Source organism: Pseudonaja textilis, chromosome 6 (genome assembly GCF_049901715.1).
Source record: "Pseudonaja textilis isolate UNSWEBS1 chromosome 6, rPseTex1.2, whole genome shotgun sequence".
Taxonomy (NCBI): Eukaryota; Metazoa; Chordata; class Lepidosauria; order Squamata; family Elapidae; genus Pseudonaja; species Pseudonaja textilis.
Window position 1 is genome coordinate 7,487,156 of NC_141995.1, and position 20,302 is coordinate 7,507,457.

The window sequence follows — 20,302 nt, forward strand, 5'->3', positions numbered from 1 at the left end:
GTTTCCCTGAGGTGTTAAGCTCAAGGCAAAACTCACAACTCAGGGTAGAACTCAATGCAGCCAGAAAACTTGACTTTGGAGACAGAGCTCAAATTTGAAAAACAAACACATATTCATATTCCCTGGGAATTCTGTTTGGGATTTAGAATTCTGGGGGAAAACTGGCCTGAAATTGTATCAGTGCTATTATATAACACGCAGGTCAATATTTCCCATTTTTTCCTGCAGCAGACTAATTATAAGGTACTTGCAAGAAACAAGTTTAGAAAGCCTAGGTTCTGTTTTCATGTAACCCAATGAATGAAAGGATGAATATATATTTTAGCTTCCTTGGATAAGATGGTTTCAAGTTTACCTCTGTTCAAGCAGTTTAATTGTAGCGGCCATTTGGCTGGTCTTTTCCTCCAAGCGGCTATTCAGCTCACTCTTCTGTTTCATTCCCAGGTCTGAACTCTAAAAAGAAAAAACACCAAAGACAGCAATCACTATACTTACTTATCTTTAAAGATTATGAGGTCACATTTAATATATGCGCAACGATCACCATGTGCAAACTATTTGGCATGCATTTATTCGGCAGTGCGGTAGGCCCACTTCATCTGATTTAATGCCTCAAGATGTAATTGGTTGACATGCCCTCTAGTTCCCAGGCCAACTGGTATGGAAGGCTGGCAAAAGCTAATATAAACACTGGCACTGTGGCAGCGTGAAGTAAACAAAAGGAGAAAAGACATTTATGAGCTGCGGTGGTGCAGTGGTTAGAGTGCAGTAATCTAGGCTACTTCTTGCGGACTGCCGTCTGCCTGCAATTTTGCAGTTCGATCCTCACCAGGCTCAAGGTTGACTCAGCCTTCCATCCTTCCCAAGTGGGTAAAATGAGGAGCCAGATTGTTGGGGGCAAAAGGCTGACTTGTAAACAGCTTAGAGGGGGCTGCAAAGCACCGTGAAACGGTATATAAGTCTAAGTGCTATTGCTATTCTGCAAAACTATTTAAAATCACATAAGGTAGAGGAATACCGCAGCAATTGCATAGTCCCGGATAAACATACAGAGGGGGTACTCAGCAGGTTCTGACCAGTTCTGGAAAACCGGTAGCGGAAATTTTGAGTAGTTCCGAGAACCGGTAGTGGAAATTCTGAGTAGTTCGGAGAACCGGTAGCAGAAATTGTGAGTAGCTCAGAATACCACCTCTGACTGGCTCCATCCCCATCTATTCTCTGCCTCCCACTGAGTCCCAGCTGATCGGCTGGGTCTTCTTTTGTTGCCCTGCCCAGGAGAATGGAGCTGGAAAGCAGGTTAGCAGGGTGAGGAGAGAATGGGGATTTTATAGTATCCTTCCCCTGGAGTGGGGTAGGAGTAGAGATTTTATAGTATCCTTCCCCTGCCACACCTACCAAGCCACACCATGCCCACCAAGCCAGGCCCACAGAACCGGTAGAAAAAATATTGAATCCCACTACTGTAAACATGGTTAACAATAGTTTATACTGTACATAAAATACACATGCTTGAAAATTGTTGGCTTGCCTAAGCAACAATTACTTATATTTATATGGATGGTAAATCTTTACTTTTCCTTCAGATGTTGTTAACATTCCACTGGCTGTTCAAAACTAACTTCTCATGTCCAGACAATTACAAGAATTCCTTTCAATCAGGGTTTCTCACTCTTAGCAGCTTTAAGAGGAGTGGACTTCAATTCCCAGAATTCCCCAGCCAATTCTGGGAATTAAAGTCCACACTTTTTAACAGAGCCAGGGTGGGCGTAGCCCACGCAGGCCATAACCAGCCCATGGGTCGCGTGGTTGACACCCTTGCTTTAGATCATGAAAACCAGTCAAACCTTTAATGAGACTGTTATCAGGGGTGGGATTCTACCAGTTCACACCTATTCGCTAGAACCAGTTGTTAACATTCTAAGCAGTTCAGAGAACCGGTTGTTAGAAGAAATTACTGGCCTAATCCTGTAAGGAAGGCAGGAAGGAAACATTCTGGTGTTGCTTACAAAAACTGCCTCTCTGTTAACCCTTGTTACACTGTTGGCAGGATTAGACTGCCTGTCTCAGGAACTTCTCTGGAGGTTTTTCCCCCTCCTTTGCTGGTACTTTGCTTGTGTGGAGTGACCATTCAAAGTTACAGTGGCACTGAAAAAAGTGACTTGTGACTATTTTTCACACTTACCACTGTTGCAGCATCCCCACAGTCATGAGACGCCAGGTGAGGAGATGCGTGCCTCAATGTGAGTGATATTGAGTTGGCCATGCCCAACCAATAACATGACCACCAAGCCATATCCACCCAGTCACATGACCACTAAACCACGCCCAGCAAATAAGCCACGCCAACAGAACCGGTTGTTAAAAAATTTGAATCCCACCCGACTGTTATGATATGTACAGAATAACCCTTGAGTAACAAGGATATGCACATGGAAACGTTTATGAGAATAGTTATGAATAATTATTCAGAATACACAGATAAACTAAATTGAGTTAAAATTTACTTTAAGAAATAGCACAGTCCAATAAACGGTCCAGGTCATATACATTTTACAGTCCAAAGAATATCCAATTACAAAGTCTTCTTACCGGTTGCCTTTGTCATTTACAGCAAACAACGATATCAAAGTATAAGCACAGCAAAAATACAACATAGTCTCAGAGTCAAACTGAGATAGCAACAGAATGTCAGAGATACCGAATGTCAGAGAGAGCAAGCCATGATTTCTAGCTCCCTCTTACGTCAATTCGCAATACAATCAACCAATGGGAATCAATACAGTGATTTTGTCTTTAAGCTACAAACATACATTGTTGGTTTATATATTGCCAACCCAACTAATTGCTGGGCAGATTCCTAACAATGGCCGATGATTATTTTGCAAAATGTGCCATTAGTCATATTGGTTTCAGACGACAGAAGGAAACCATCGAATACGCATGAGGAACATCCCATTTTTTTTTCTTTCCAGCAACGAGGGAGAAAGCGCCATTTACAAGGCAGACAGCCTACAAACTCTCTCGGCCTCAACCCAGGATTAAGGAAGTGTTTACTTCATGTTTAGGCCAGCCCTGTGTGGAGACACTACGGAAATTCTTCTGTATCTAAGGAACCGTCTTACTCCACTGGGATTAGGCTGTTCCATATTCTTTAATCACATCAACGGAAAGAAAGAGAAAAGAGTCATAGTGTCATGGAAAAAGCTTTTAAACTAAGCCATCTTATAAATGGTGGGATTCTACCAGTTTCCCTACCGGTTTGGTGATCGCACACTTCGTGCATGCATGCACCTAAAGCAAGCGCGCAGCTTTCCAAACACCAGCTGAGGCTCTGCCAATCAGCTGAGAGGATGAAGAACAGAAAAGTGCATGCAGTGACGGGTGGGAGGGCTGATCCTGCACTTTTCTCTTCTTTCTCCTCTCAGCTGATCGCCTGAACCGAGTCGAACCAGTAGCATTTCACCAAACCCTTCATTTTCCCCCAAACGAAAGCGAAGAGGATGAGGCGGGGCCTTGCAAATTAACCTGCTGGTTTACCTGCAGCTTGAAAGAAAGTTCAAGTTTTAGGGCCCTGAGATCATCCAGTTGTTGTCTGAGTACCACAAGCGCATCCTGCTTCTCGCAAACGTCCTTCTCCAGCATCTTCATAGCCAGCTCCATCTCTTGTCTCATTCCGATCTGCATTTCCAGCTCTTTCTCCACGTCCTGAAAGCAAGGAACGCGCATACAGAAGTTACAGGTGAGAGTCTGAAGGTCTGAAAGACTCTTCCCCCCCTCCCCCGCATAAGAAATCACTACAAATGGTAGCAACGGGTAAAGCGTGAGCTTTTCCATTCCTGCAGAAGATGGAAGAACGTGTGAATTCTCTATGCCGATTCTGAGGGGAAAGGTTGGCTCGCTGCAAGGGAAGTCAGAGCAGAGACTTTTCCGACACTAACAATCATAAAAGGTATTATGACATGAACATACCGGGGCATGGAAACAACATTTAAAACTGAGAGAGAGGATTCTGGCATGTAAACAGCTTCACGCCTTAGTAAATGGAGTCATGTTTACAAGCAGTTCACACCTTTTCGCAAGCTGTTCACATTTTCTGAGGTATTTTCTTTGTAAAAGCGTTTGATCTGAAAAAATGATGTTCAGCTCTTTTCCTGATATTTGAATCATTCTGAACCTTTGGGGTGTGCATGTGCATGCGTGTGTGCGCACATATACATGTATATGCATATACTTACATGCATACATACACACACATACACACACACACATGGAAAAGCAACAAGGTAGTATCTGTCTGTCTATCTATCTATCTATCTATCTATCTATCTATCTATCTATCCATCCATCCATCTATTGATCTATATCTATCTGTCCATCCATCTCTATGTCTCTCTCTATCTATCTCTCTCTATCTATCTATCTGATCTATCTATCTATATCTGTCCATCCATCTCTATGTCTCTCTATATCTATCTATCTATCTATCTATCTATCTATCTATCTATCTATCTATCTATCTATCTATCTATGATCTATATCTATCTGTCCATCCATCTCTATGTCTCTCTATATCTATCTATCTATCTATCTATCTATCTATCTATCTATCTATCTATCTATCTATCTATCTATCTATCTATCTATCCCTATCTATATCTTTTCATTCATCCATCCATCCATATCTCTCTCTCCCTCCCCATCCCATCCATCCATCCATCCATCCATCTCTATTTATCTATCTCTATTTATCTATCTATCTACCCATCCATCCATCTCCTTGTTGCTTTTCCAACCCCCCCTGCAGACTTGCTTTTTGGGGGGGTGGGGGCGGTTTGTCGGAAAATCAGAACACTCATAAGTACATTTTGGAGGGTGGGAGTCTGTTGTAACTTTGAACGGTCACTAAGCGACCAGTTTTGAGTACTACTTCTATCTATTGTGACACCTTTGGCCTGGTAGATAAATGGGACCTGACCACATTTGTCCTGTTCTCTGAGAACAGATCAGCAGATCATGGGATTGTTTTTCTAATAACTGGGCAAAACGTCAAAACCAGAAAATGGACACTGTGATCTTTGTCAAATTGACAAATTCCAAATTCCAGGACCGCTGTACGCTGACTATGTTGGAGTGAACTATGCTGGGGTGAACTTAAAAGGAGTTGTAATTCTGCCCTAACTAACCCCCTTACCAGTCTTAACTGCGTTTCCTCTTTTAGCTGCTTCCTCGCTTCGGTGAGGGCATGCCCGTCTGCAGTTCGATCCTGCTTATTTACCTATAATTAAGATGTCAATAAAGCAAACAGAATGGAAAGAGGAAGAGTAACAGAGATGACGTCCAGAATCACTTGATAGTGAAATGAACAGCATGTACATTTAATAAATAAATCATAAATAATTGACAGAGATTAGTGCTGTCTCTTCTAAGTATGAAGTTAATAATTGTTCTGTCCCACAGTGCGATGTACCGGCTGAGGAAAAAAACATGTAAAAATGCCACAATCCTGTCAGTTAACGCCAAATGTGTGACAATATGAAGACTCTCTGAGAATCTTCACGTTAACCCCCAAAACTAATAATTCTTTTTCTTTGGACCTTTTTAATCCCACCTTTATTATATTTACAAATAACTCAAGGCACTGTACTTATCTAACATCCTCCCTCCTCTTATTTTCCCCACAACAACAAACCCATGAGGTGAGTTGGGCCGAGAGTGAGTGTGACTGGATCTGTAACATGGCTCCTTTGATAGGATCTCTCAATTTCCAGTCACTCGTCCGCTTTCTACTTATGTTTTGTATTATTGGTTGTCCTCGCTTAACTACAGTGAAGTTGGGACCAGAATTTCTGTCAGTAAGTGATGTGCCTGTTAAAGGCGACATCACGTGGCTGCACCACTTAAGAGACGGCAGTTTGGTAGCCCATCTGTTAATGGAATTGCTTGTGGAGTGCCAGGCACAAACACATTGACCTACAATCTGCCTATGAACCCCCTCAGAATCCCAATCAACCGCAAACCAACCAGAATTGGCCAACCGACCCTCAACCAACCCACACAATTCCCCCCAATGCCCCTGACCTGAAGTAACTTCCTTATCACAAGACCTGTTCTGACCAAGGCTTCCCAAGACCAGAATTAAGCACACACTTAGTTAAAACAATTCTTGTTTTATTTCAACGCTGAGAATTATGTGCATTCCCAGCCGTTAATGAGTCCCAAACAGTCCCTCAAGATAAGCACCCACCTTTATCTCCTTTCAATTGCTGCCAACAACTAGAGTGCCAAATGAACTATAAAAAAAAAACCAACCGAAGTAGAGTCCACACAGAGTTTCAAGGTTTATTCTGAACAGAGCGAATGACTTTGCCTCCTGCAAAGGTTTCATCACTTTTGCCTGTCCTTTATACCTTTTGGAAGGGGCAATCACCTCCAAGCCTTACTCCCAAGTCGTCCCTTTTGTCTTAGCTGTTCTTGCCTTCTAGCAGCTCTGTGCACACGCGACTGGGAACAAGCTCCCCTGGTTCCTCTGCCTCGCTGTTGCCAGACTGCAGAGGCTCTGGAGTCAGCACCCCACTCCCAGATGGCTCCATCTCTGCATTGGATGCAGGACCCTCGTCCGAGTCTTCTCCAGACTCCCGGACTGGTCCCTGTTCTTCCCAATTCCACTGCCGTCTGCACAGGCTGCCGGCGAATCACAACAAGACCCATCACAAGACTCCTCACAAGAACCTCACTTGACACACAGATACCTGAAGCTCTTATAAACAGAAGAACATCAACAATGACATCCCCTAAACTCCTCCGAGGATGTTACCTAGGCTGGTAATGAAACTTTCAGAAACCAACCCACAAGCTTGGAGAACCAACCTTCACCCCCATCCTACACCCAAGCTACAGATATTTGCCACCACTGCAAATAAAGAGGTCTTATCAAATGAACCATGTTACAGAAGCATAAGTGAATGTGAAAACCAATTGCTGCATGTTCCGTGCACATAAGTACTGACCTTTCGGTTGGATTCCAAAATGTACGAACTCTCCTCTTTGACCCGCTCCATTTCTTCTTGCAGTGTTATAATTCTGTTGTTTGCGACGGCAAGCTGCGTTAATCCCAAGAACACAAATGAAAAGACAAAACTTACAATGGTTGTCACTCTCAAATAATTTGGAGTTGGCCCCGCAACTCCATATGTGTATATATTTTCTTCGCCTCTTCTAATCCCTTCTCTATGAAATGCACACATAAAGGGCGCATGCCCTCAGCAAAAGGATGTGCAAGCGTATTTTGTTTCCTTGTAAGATAATAAAAAACTTCCCAGTTTGTAATCCAGCTCCATCAGTACTTGTTAGCACCCTGCACTAACGGATAGTTGGGGACTGCAGGAAAAAAAATGGCAACCAGCCTGCCTTCCATTGAGGACCTGTATACGGGCAAGAACCAGAAGGAGGGCTACAGACCCCCTCACATCCTGGACACAAATTGCTTCAACTCCTCCCCTTAAGATGCTACTATAGGGCACTGCATGTCAAAACAATTAGACAAGTTTTTTTTTCCTTGTGACATTACTCTGCTGAACATTTAATTCTTAATTCTTAAGTCTTATGCCTAAGGATATCTAACAATGTAGTAGGGTTGTATTACTGTTATCCTTTTCATCTTTCCTATTATCTACTCCAGAGGTGGGATGCAAATATTTTTACTACCGGATCTGTGGGCATGGCTAGATGGGCGTGGCCATGCGATTGGGTGGGCGTGGGTTTTTTTTTCCTGCAGCACACCTCCCTGTGCTCCATTTTTTTTTTTTTTTTGGCTGCCCCTTCGTGCCTTTTGCCTCCTGGGCCTCAGGGAAGCCTCCTGGGCAAAGCAATAAGATAGTTGGAACAGCTGATCGTTGGAACAGCTGATCGTCGGGAGGAAAAAAAGGAAGAAAAGAAATATTGGTTCAGCTGAAATATTGGTTCAACCAGTAGCTGTTTTTTTACTACTGGTTCGGCCAAACGGTAACATTTTTTTACTACCAATTCGCCTGAATTGGGATGAACCGGTAGAATACCACCACTGATCTACTCATATTGGTATCTTATGATTTATCACATTGTTTGTATATACACTGAGATCCCAAAGGTGCTTTTTTTTAAAGGGCAACTGGTCTTTCTGGTTTTTCTTTGAAAATATATCGCTTCTCATCTGGAGAGCTGAAGAAGCTTCTTGGATGAGAAGTGAAACGTCTTCAAAGAAAAACCAGAAAGTCCAGTTGCCCTTTTAAAAAGCACCTTTGTGACAACCATGACCTGGGCAACTGAGAATCTCCATAGACATTTAGCTGTACACTGAGAATTTACACACCGGAGACAAATTCCTTGTGTGTCCAATTACACTTGTCCAATAAAGAATAATCTTTGCAGAATTCCACAATAGAGTTAGACACCTGAGCTCTAGGCCAGATAAGATTTCCATTCTATAATATTAATTCATCTGGTATCTCTTGCATTTGGAATCTATTTTGGGACCAGACTGGGATATTACTTAATTAGAGGTGATCTAATTTATGAATGTTATCGAATGTCCCTAAAGCCAGAATGTTGTTTCTTTTAATTTTATCCAACACGGGTGGGGGCAGGGACAACCTTCACATTTCTTTCATTCCTACCTACCTCCTCAGTGAGTTTAGTGTTGGATTTTTCCAAAGCATCAACCTTTGCCTGCAAGTTGTTGACTGTAGCACTGTCCAATACAAAAAAAAAGAAAAAAAAGACATGGTGTAACCATATGGAACTTAAGAACTCAACACACACTGACCAAATTTTCCACAGAAGATTTACCTCTTTACCTTAAATGTCTATTGAGCTCTTCTACGTAATTTTTCTGATCCAGAATTGCAGTAATTTGTCCATCACTGAAAATGGAACACAATGGAATATTATTCACCATGCACAGAGAGAAATATTAAGCAGTATGGCAGAGCACAGCAATACGTTTAGGAAGAAGAATTTGCTGATTGCGTTGATGAAAAAGTCATATACAAATTCATTCGTTGGCCCATAGAAAAGCAGGCATCAATCTTTTTCCTAACATGATAACAAAATAATGCTCATCAATTCAGAGGACAGTTGTTTGAAAATTAATACGACATTTAGCAACAATTAAGATTTTTAAGGCCTACTATAGTCTGAATTCAGGGATGGGCTGCTGGGGGTTCGCAGGGATTCGGGAGAGCCCCTAGCTAAGATTCTGTGCAGTTCGGAGGACCCCCAAATCTCTGCCTACTCTGCTCTGCCCCTCCCAGGAGTTTCCCCATGGCCTGTTTTGGACACAGGTAAGTGCATGCAGAGAGACTCATGGAGGGCAAAAAACGAGGCTCCCGGAAGTTCAGAAAGGCCAGAAATGGGCCCATTTCCAGCTTCCAGAGGGCCTCCGGAGCTCAGGGAGGCTGTTTTTGACCTCCCGGAGGCTCGAGAAAAGCCTCCGGAGCCTGGGGAGGGCAAAAACATCCCCCCTGCCGTGGTGCAGGAGGCTGATTAGGCCACGCCCACCATGGCCACGCCCACCCAGCAACCAGGCCGAGAACCCGTTGTGAACATTTTTGAAGCCCACCCCTGCCTGAATTGGCATGCGCTAAAAACATAGAATTCAATAATAAATAGATGATTGTCTGAAAAGAATTAGAAACCATAACATGAAAAGAAAAAAAAAAAGTGTCATGATTATATATTTGTATAATGTTTGGACAAGTCAACATCCAGCCTCCAGAGCCATGCTATCTGCAGGAAAGGTCAAAAAATGTCAAGAAGGTGATTATGACAAGACATCCCACACTTTTATATGTGATGATTAATTTTCCTAGTTGCCATCCTGACTTTTTGACCAACTCACACTTACACAAACTTAGACACCCTTGCTCCAGAAGCTGCTGTTTCGCAGAGATAAAAGTAAATCTAGAAAAATGAGCGACGACTGGAAAAAAACCCACCAAGGTGTAAAATTGACAAAGTTCTCTTATAACGGAGCTTCAGAGAAGCATCTAAAATACAGATTCTGGATAGGAACCAAAGGACTTACCCTTCACTGCCTTTACTGCTGCTGCCATCCTTCAAATACATTGAAAAATCAATAACGCCAACCTACGAGAGAAGACAGCAATATTTCACGTCCGACACTTGCAACTTTTTTTTTTTTCATTTTATTCGTCTTATACTCTAACTTATTAACTGTGTGATTCATCCAAGGCATGTTTAGTAATTGGGAACACGGCACAAACAGACTCGCAAGATTGATGTCGGCTCTATTATAAGCAGGCCAGGCCAAGAAATCAATTCCACAGAAAGGCTGAATTTATTTTTATTGAGATGGCCTATAACAGTGATGGCTAACCTTTTTGTTGTCATGTGCCTAAAGTACCCCACCATCCCCCGCGTGCATTACGCGCCTCTGGACTTGATCCGGGATGACGGCTTGCATGCTGAAAGAGATGGCTCTGCGTGCCACTTTCGGCATGCATGCCATACTTTCACCATCACGGGCCTATAATCACAAAACTGTCCAAGTCCTCTTCTGTTTATAGAGGTAGTCCTTATGGAGCATGTCATGCCCCTGTCGGAATCTGATTCAGAGAGGGAGGCCAAACAGCTGACAGGGAGTGGGAGTATGGCTCCGTGGGCTGTGGAAGAAACTGGGGAAGGGCAAAGTCCGGCTGGGCAAAGCAGAGGAGAGGTAGATCAAGGGAGAGGGAATTCAGAGGAAGACCCAGGCCCACTCCCTCTTCATCCTAGGGCATGCAGGGAGGAACAGAGAAGGGAGCAACATGAGATACATGGCTTACAGGGGAGGAAAGGGCCCTGATTCCCTTAATTAGCTGCAGCTCAGAACACAGTGTATAAAAGAAGCTGCGCACAGCAAGTTGTTGAGAGCAAACGTGAATTTATCTTGTATCGTCGTGGTTTATCTGTGTTCCTGGCGTCTTCCCAACTGTGTGTGTTTTGGCTGTGCTCTCAAGTCTGCAATTCCTTCTCCTGCCCTGTCAAGTTTAACTACTGCAGCGTGGTTTGTTTGGATTTTTAGTTACAGTTTGTATGTACTTTGTTTTCGGACTGAATTTCCTCCACTTAAAGACTGTTCTTCAGAGAGTTTTTTCTCCAGCCAAAGGTAACTTAGACATTGGGGGCAAAGTTGGAGGTACTAAAGGGACTCTTCTTACTTATGTGACTGTGTTACCTTTGTGTCATGCCCCCGATCATCACAGAGCACAACATTTCTGTTGCTAAGTGAGACAGCTGTTAAATTAATTTCACCTCGTTTTGTTAAACTTCACTGTTTAAACATAGTTGTTAAGTGAATCTGGCTTCCCCACTGACTTTGCTCGTGAGAAGGTCACAAAAAAGGGGAATCACATGTCCCCCCCAAGGATGCTGCAACCAACATAAATATGAGTCGGTTGCCAAACGTCTGAATTTCGATCACGTGACCACAGTTGTAAATGTGAAAAATGGTCGCCAGTCACTCTTTTCAATGCTGTTGTAACTTTAAACAGTCACTAAATGTTAAATGCTGTAAGTCTAGGACTAGCTGCAGTTCAGTGAGTTAGGGAGGTGTCTGCCTCTTTTGCTTCCTGTTCTGGACTTAAAATTTAAGTTTCTCCTCAGTCACCCTTGCCAAGGTTTTCTTCCTTGTAATATTTCCCAATCTTAACATCTTGGACTTCATTCCCCAGAATTCCCTGGCCACTTAGTAAAGTCACATTTGACTTGATATGCTGTTAGGATACTAAATGTAGTAGCTGGACCAGTAAATTTACAATTGGCCAGAACACACAGTTGTCGTTGATTGGTCAGAGTCAGAGTTGGTATTCAGTCGGTTCTGACCAGTTCTGGAGAACCGGTAGCGGAAATGTTGAATAGTTTGGAGAACTGGCAAATGTCACCTCTGACTGCGCCCCCATCCCATCTCTTCGCTGCCTCCCATTGAGTCCCAGCTGATTGGCTGGGTCTTCTTTGGTTGCCCTGCACAGGAGAACGGAGCTGGAAAGCAGGTTAGTGGGGTGGGGAGGGAATGGGGATTTTGCACTAACCTTCCCCCAGGAGTAGGGAGGAAATGTTTACGGTATCCTTCCCCTGCCACGCCCGCCAAGCCACGCCCACAGAATCAGTAGTAAAAAAATTTGAATCCCACTCCTGGTCAGAGTTCTGACTCATGCATGAGGTAATCTATGCTGTGATTGGTTGCCATAAGCGTAAAGGGGGCGTTTCCCTTTCCCCCCATCTTTTTCTCTTCAGTGTGTTCTACCTACAGGCAATCCTCGACTTACAACAGTTCGCTTAGTGACCGTTCAAAGTGACAACGGCACTGAAAAATTGTGACTTGCGACCATTTTTCACACTTCGACTTTTGCAGCATCCCTATGATCGCATGATCAAAATTCAGATGCTTGGCGGCTGGTTCGTACTTATGACCATCGCTGTGTCCCAAGGTCATGTGATCACGTTCTGTGACAAGCAAAGTCAATGGGGGAAGCCGTATTTGCTTAACAACCAGGTTATTAACTTATCAACTGCAGTGACTTACTTACCGTAACAACTATGGCAAGAAAGATTGTAAAAAATGGGGCAACTTGAGAAATGTTTCCCTTGACAACAGACATTTTGGCCTCGATTACGGTCGTAAGTCGAGGACTGCCTGTACTGTTTAATTTACCTCATGATGTTCCTGACTATCTTGCGTTTTCTCTTTCTGTGGGGTGATAAAGACTACAATTTGTGTTATTGTCACTGACTTTATCTGGACAGCTGCTGTGCAATTCCCTGACACATGCTCAATATTCAATATAGCCAACTGCAAGAAGGCTAATTGTTATCTACACTCTAAGTAACTCCCCATTTATGTGTAAGCATGAGATCTGGCACCTGAGAATCCAAGTCTTCTCCCTTCATGCAAAAATTTGCATCAATGACATTGAGGCCCACTAAAAGTCCAGCGATTATAGCCCCCTCTTCCTCCATCATGAGAGCATTCGCTTCGTAAAATTCACTGCAAAACATATTGAAATATAAATGGTTACAATATTGTTATTATTATTATTTAAGGTTTAATCTTCAATTTGATTGACAGCCTGGGACTGAAAAAAACTTGAACAGTTCAAGTCCAGACCCAGGACCTAAGAGATGTTAATGTCATATCTGAGTATATAGGCAGTTTCAAGTAAGGTGTTTTTTTTTTTAAAAAAAAGTCAGAATATTCAGGTCTAATAGTTCAAAATGTTATTATTTAAGATTTAATCTTTAATCAATTTCACAATCTGGGATTGGTAAAACAGTTCAAGTCCAGACCTAGGACCTAAGAGATGTTCAAAGTGTATTATTTAAGATTTAATCTTCAATTCGTTTCACAGTCTGGACTTGGTAAACACTTAACAGTTCAAGTCCTAACCAAGGACCTAACAGCTGTTAAGGTCACATATGATAGTGATGATAATAATAAAAAGTATTACTATTGTTTAGCATATTCAGTCTATGTAATTAGAAGTAAAATTTCTATGGGGGTTTCATTTACCTGTTTCTCTGTTTTGCTGGACTGCACACACAGTCTTGTGTGTGTCTGTGTGTGTCTGTGTGTGTGTGTGTGTGTGTGTATGTGTGTGTGTGCATGCTTTGCTCTGGGACTTGCCAAGAATGTGGGAGCGTTTGGGGAAATTTGGAGCATTAAAATTGACTTTGACCTCTCCGCTGGCTGTGTGACCTTTGTGCCTTGTTCCGGGTGGAAGGAGGAGTCAAGTGAGGGCCAAGTTTGGAATCATTGCATGGTTGCAAATGATGTAAACTTCATTCCCTCATCCATGAAGCCTTATCTGAACATTCCCAGGGGAAGGCAAGCAGTCTAGGATGAAGATTCTTGTAATATAGGTGTGTAAACAATAAAGTTACTGACTTTGGCTATTTATGAGAGGCTATGGTTGCTTGCTCCGGACATGACATATTCTAACAAGTCCCCAAAAGGGAAATGTTTAAATTTCCTCCTCTTAAAAATTTTAGACCAGTGGAAGTAACAATATGGGATATAAAAAGACTGCTTAAAGACAGCATCTGATTTATGTGACACCACACGAGGATTTCCATCCAAGAACAAACCGAGTTCTCACCTGAGAATTTCCCTTCTGTTTATCAAAGCTTTCATGTACTCTGAAAGTTTCTTCTGCATCAATGCCAGGCGCAGCCAGGCTCTTCCCCTTCCCACGGGAGTCCTACCAAGTCCCAAAGACAAAGGAAAACTGTTGTTACACATAAGGTGGCAGGTCTCCTAAGTGCCAAAATTCTGCGCACAAAATAAAACAATAAAAGTGGACGACTAATTTTCCCCTCCCCTCCAATTAGATAAAAGTAAATACAAGAAGGGGTCCAATGGCTGAGAAGAGGAGCGGTGTCCTAATGCACAGGGTGAAAAACGTACTCAACCGAATTTTATTTGAAGCGTTTTTCCAATCATACTCTTTAGAAGTGTTATGCTGTAACTTGACTAGCTCGATACCCATGCTTTGCTATGAAACGATGTGGTTGGGCTTAGTTTTTGGGGAGGAAAATAAGGGGGGAAATTCTGCCTCTGCCTACCAGCATCCATCGGTGTTTATCTAGCTAGCATCTTGTCCGTGTGTGAGAGAGTTGAGGGCTGTTTGGAAATTGAAACAGTATTTGCTGTGTGAGCAAGGAGACAGCAAGGAGCCCGGGTGTGGCTTAGCTCAACTGTTCTGTACTAAAGCTGCTTGCTGCTGTGAAACTGAAACTCCTCTCCTCTGCTTGTGTTTTGCATTTGGAACAGATTTCTTTTCAGGTGGGGAGGGGGAGAAGAACTCCTTAGCATCAGAGCGTGTTAATAATAATATACAAAATACTAATGCTCTGATGGTCATTTTGAAAAATCCTTTCTTAGTGAGCACCCAGAAGCCAAGAGAAACATACGTGCCAAATTTCAAGTTTGTAGGCTTTACGGTTCTGGAGATTCTGGTTCATGATGCGTGAGCGGTATTTCACTTTTATATACATAGATTAAGAATCACTTAACCACACAGGTTAAGTGGTTAAGATACTAGGCTTGTCGATTGGAAGGCTGGCAGTTTGAGACCTAAGTACTGAGTGCCCATTACTTGCCCCAGCTCCTGCCAATTTAGCAGTTTGGAAAGCATGCAAACGCAAGTAGATCAATAGGTACCACTTTGGTGGGAAAATAACAGCGTTCCTTGTGCCTCGATGTATAGTCATGCTGGTCACATGACCGCCAAAAGCATCTTTGGACAACACTGATTCCTTTCGCTTGGAAATGGAGATGAGCATCGCTCTCTAGAGTCGGATATGACTGACAGACAAAATCTTTGTCTTTTTTTTAAAAGCTTAAATACAGGTGGTCCCTCTGTCTATGACTGATATATTGCATAAAGAGCCAAAGCAGATCCAACGTGGCCTTCTACTTCAAAAATTGAGCTGTTATAGACTCCTGAGCAAGTCCTTAATGAATAGAGTTACTGCTCTACAGAATTTCTGAAAAAAACCTGATAGGCATCTTGTGGAAAGAACAGAGAAAGAGAACACTTACTTTAGCCCTGGCAAATCTTTAACGCTTGCTGTGATTTCTCCAGCTTCAGGAACAAATTTCTCTACCAGTTCCAGAGGTCCCCAAAATGACTTATTTTGGCCCAGAAAAGTCTTCTTGGCTAAACAAAAAACATTTTTTTGTTTGTTTATAATATCTGAATCGCCATTTTAAGTCATTTGGAACAGTGGCATTGCAAACACTTTCAGCATATCTCAATACTGTATCTTAATCCAGATTTCCCCAATCGTATCTCCCAGGTATTTGTGCAACAGAACTCTGATTAATTCCAGTCATGGCTTTAATTCCAGTGGAATGGCTTGCCTTCAGAAACTGTGCGTGCTCCCTCACTGGAGATTTTTAAGAAGAGACTAGACAACCATTTGTCTGAAATGGCATAGAGCAGTGATGGCGAATCTTTTTGTTGTGGTGTACCAAAAGTGTGCGCGCCAGCACCCACAATGCAATGCGCCCCACCCCCCCTGCGCATGCACACACAACACCCCCGCCACCCCCCTTACCTGCACTGCGCATGCGCGTGCCTCTCAGCTGATTTTTGGCCCATTTGAGGCTGTTTTCGCCCTCCCGGAGGCTTGAGGGAAGCCTCTGCGGCCTCGGGAGGCTGAAAAACAGGCCTTCTGGAAATACTGGAAGTGCCCGTTTTCAACCTCCAGAGGGCTTCTGGAGCCCGGAGGAGGCCATTTTCTCCCTCCCAGGAGCTTGAGGGAAGCATCTGGAGTCTCGTGAGGCTGAAAACGGGCCTGTTTTGGCACTTTCAGTTTTTCCAGAAGGACCATTTTTCAGCCTCCAAAGGCTGCAGAGGGTTCCCTCGAGCCTCTGGGAGGGCGAAAACGGCTTCAAACAGGCCGAAAATCAGCTGGGAGGCACACACATGCACAGTGCAGGTAAGTTTGGCTGGGGCTCGCATGCCTGCACAAACGGCTCTGCGTGCCACCTGTGCCATAGGTTCACCATCACGGGCATAGAGCCACCTGGTTGAGCAGGGGGTTGGACTAGCTTTATTTATTTATTAATTAAACTTGTATGCCAGCCATCTCACCTAAAGGAGATTCTAGGCAGTTTACAATCATAAAAACCACAAGATGAAACATGGAAACAATACACATTAACACTAAAATTGATTTAAAATATTGGTTCTTCCCCATTCATTTAATCATGTTCCCACTTTGTTCTGTTTGAAAGTGTACATTAAATGTTTTAGTTGATTCCATAAATCAATAAATTGATTTTTAAAGGCTTATGATTCTTATCCTACTGGGGTAGACCATCAAATTAGGTCCTGGATGTTTGGATATGAAGATGTATTGAGGAAAAACCTGGAAATAAGGTCTACTATATTTGCCCACTACCAAGAAATAAAAAAAAATATAGACTTATGGACTTTACTGATGAAAATGGACTATCCCTTTAAACCAGGAGTCTCCAAACTTGGCAACATTAAGACTTGTGGACTTCAACTCCCAGAATTCTTGCAAAGCTGGCTGAAGAATTCTGGAAGTTGAAGTCCACAAGTCTGAAAGTTGCCAAGTTTAGAGACTCACTGCTTTAACCAACACTTTATTAGTTTAGTTTACTTTATTGTCATTGCTCCTCGTATAACAAAATTAAACACCATCTTCAGTATGAAAATAAACACAAACACATTCTATACATTGAATTGAAAACCCCTGATATTGCATTAATATTCCACTATACAGTAGAATTCACTAGAGTTGCTGCCCTCGGATAGCAGCTGTTTATCTAAAAAAATGTCTTAGAAAACAAAACATACTGCTGTCAACTCATAAAACATTTTGTATACAGGTTTTATAGTTGACAACAGAAAGAAGGTAGGGGGAGTTTCAAAGAGCAGGCGGCAGTGTGGAATCGAAAGTATATTCCATTCATACTTTCTTCAGAGACTGATTAAATGACTGAAGCTTCTGCCGCGAAAAATATCTAATTGGAGAGCATGATTGATGACTCTTGGCTATAGATGTTTTTCGTCGGATGATCCACCCAGAGGGGTGGGAGGGAAAGCAGGATCAAGGGTGGCAGTGAATTACGTATCTCAGAGTTGGCTACGCCCAGGTAAATGCAGGACGTAGAATGTTACCTTCATATAAATCCTTTTTAGTTTTGGGAGTATGGCTTGAGGCTCATGATTATATTGGAGTAACTGCCGGAATCCTGACAACTGCTCTAGTTTATTCCAGTTTAAGAATCTGGATATAATCCCTAGAGGAGATCTTCTGTCGATCTATACCCACCTTTTAAGCCATGTTTAAGGCAGTGCTCCATGACTACAAAAAACTGCTGAAGAGGTGCATAGTCGGAGTCCAAGGTTCTCCCAAGATTTAGAGCAGATTCTATTAAGCCCTTTATGCTTAGCTTCGCCATGTTCATCAGATTCATGCGTTCATTGGCCATGACATAGTTGGGATCTACAAGAGAACATATAGACACAGTTTAATGAGAAACAGGATTGTAATTTCAATTGACTGGGGGGAAAAAACAACTAAAAAAAGACAGAGATAACAGCTGGCAGACCTAAAGGAGCAGGCTAGGCCAGATCATGCTGGGAAAAGTCTTTATCTTCTAATGTGATCGCTAAGCATTGAGACTGACATGGTGGAACCTCAATATAAAGAATATTGTATGATTTATTGTATTGTATCATTAAGAATGACAACTGTCATATCTTCCAAAAAATAGTTCAAGAATGGTGAAAGTTAAAAAATCATCCTTGTAGAAAACAGGCAATACTTTTAAGGTAGACTTCCCAAAAGATTGAATTGGACCGAGTCCCCCAAATTTCCACCCAGGTGGTAGAAGACAATTATATAGAGAGGTCGTCCTCGACTTACGACCACAATGGAGCCCAAACTTTCCATTGCTTAGCTAGGCAGGTGTTAAGTGAGTCACGCATCCCGTTTTACGACCATTTTGTCATGGTGGTTAAGTGAATCGCTGCAGTTCTTAAGTGAAACACATGGTCATTAAGCAAATCTGGATTGTCCCATTGGCTTTGCTTATCAGAAATTACCTAGGAAAGTTGTGAATGACAATCCCAGGCAGGACCCTACAACCACTGTAAATACAATGCAGAGGTGGTATTCAGCAGGTTCTGACCAGTTCTGGAGAACCGGTAGTGGAAACTTTGAGTGGTTCAGAGAACCGTCCAATACCACCTCTGACTGGCCCCACCCTATCTATTCTCTGCCCCCTGAGTCCCAGCTGATTGGCTGGGTCTTCTTTGGTTGCCCTGCACAGGAGAACGGAGCTGGAAAGCAGGTTAGTGGGTGGGGAGGGAATGGGGATTTTGCAGTAACCTTCCCCTGCCACGCCCACCAAGCCACGCCCACAGAACTGGTAGTAAAAAAAATTGAATCCCACCACTGATACAATGCCTGCTGGCTACAGAATTCTGGGAGTTGAAGTCCACATATCTTAATTCTGGCAGTAGAAATCCACACACCTTAAAAATAACAAGTTTGAGAAACGCTCCAATAGAAGCATGTTGTTTGTAAAACTTTGCTTACACCGTAGAATTAGATACATGGCAGAAATTGTGGGAGAGAAACTATAAATTAACGATGTCAACTGCATACAAAGAAAATCTGTATAAGATGTTTTATAGATGGCACTTTGCACCGGTAAGACTGGCCAGAACATTTAAAGACAAATCAGCTAAATGCTGGAAATGCCACCAGACACCTGGATCATATTATCATATGTGGTAGTCATGCATAGAAGCCAAAAGATATTGGACAAAAATACACATGTGGTTGGAAAAGATGATATAGCAACATATAGATTTAAAACCTGAAATATTTCTGTTGGGGATTACACCTGAAATTTATAGTAAAGAAAAGGCATACTTAATCATGCATGTATTAACCGCAGCTAGAATTGTATTTGCACAAAATTGGAAAAGCGAGAAGATTACGACAGATGAGAATGTGATCAGGAAAATATTAGAATGTGCGGAAATGACTAACACTTGCAATTAAAGAAAAGGAACAGACTAAATACTATATTATATGGGAACTATTTTATCAATGGCTGGAGAATAGAAATGGAAATTAGAAATGAAAGACGACTAGCAAAAAATAGTAAACATGTGAACAAGAATTAAATACATTAAGAGGGGATTGTTATAATACTTATATATTACGCATAGTAGTATAAAGTATAAAGTACTATAAGTATAAAGTAGTATAAAATAAGTATAAAGTACTTATATTATAGTAATGAGTATGTATTAATTGTAATTGTTATTGCACAAGATATTTGTACCCAGACATCACACTGTTTAAACGGAAGATGGATTGTTCATATAAAATAAAATAAAAAAATTGCAAGGAAGGAAGGAAGGAAGGAAGGAAGGAAGGAAGGAAGGAAGGAAGGAAGGAAGGAAGGAAAGAAAGAAAGAAAGAAAGAAAGAAAGAAAGAAAGAAAGAAAGAAAGAAAGAAAGAAAGAAAGAAAGAAAGAAAGAAAGAAAGATGTTGTTTGTTAAACATGGTCTGAATCATTTTTTTGGCTTTTCAGTTTATACTGCTACACACACACAATAATACCCCACTAAGTATTATTATTAAGTTTCCTGCTAATCCTAATTTGCAAACCTATTTACCAAGACAATGTGGGTGGCCATTAAGACAAAAGCTGATACTGACAATTCCATAACGGAAACACAGAACCAAGAACAGCATAATCTAATATATGCA

At 42.1% G+C, this 20,302-nt stretch overlaps 1 protein-coding gene across 11 annotated transcripts in view; it reads right to left on the bottom strand.

The window, feature by feature from the left end:
• Positions 1-20,302, bottom strand: part of RUFY3 (RUN and FYVE domain containing 3) — a 69,842-nt gene that overhangs the window by 18,234 nt on the left and 31,306 nt on the right. For all 11 annotated transcript variants that reach the window (XR_015744033.1, XR_015744034.1, XM_087935759.1 and 8 more), the window contains 11 exons: positions 17,842-18,015; positions 15,575-15,692; positions 14,130-14,231; positions 12,898-13,021; positions 10,061-10,122; positions 8,832-8,897; positions 8,656-8,725; positions 7,008-7,100; positions 5,192-5,275; positions 3,538-3,705; positions 356-453 (listed from right to left, as the gene is read on the bottom strand). Coding sequence is in view for 9 of the 11 variants with exons in the window: in XM_026717179.2 (XP_026572964.1) it covers positions 356-453; positions 3,538-3,705; positions 5,192-5,275; positions 7,008-7,100; positions 8,656-8,725; positions 8,832-8,897; positions 10,061-10,122; positions 12,898-13,021; positions 14,130-14,231; positions 15,575-15,692; positions 17,842-18,015 (1,159 nt within the window). In the remaining 2 variants the exon portion in view is untranslated. The remainder of the gene's footprint in view (positions 1-355; positions 454-3,537; positions 3,706-5,191; positions 5,276-7,007; positions 7,101-8,655; positions 8,726-8,831; positions 8,898-10,060; positions 10,123-12,897; positions 13,022-14,129; positions 14,232-15,574; positions 15,693-17,841; positions 18,016-20,302) is intronic.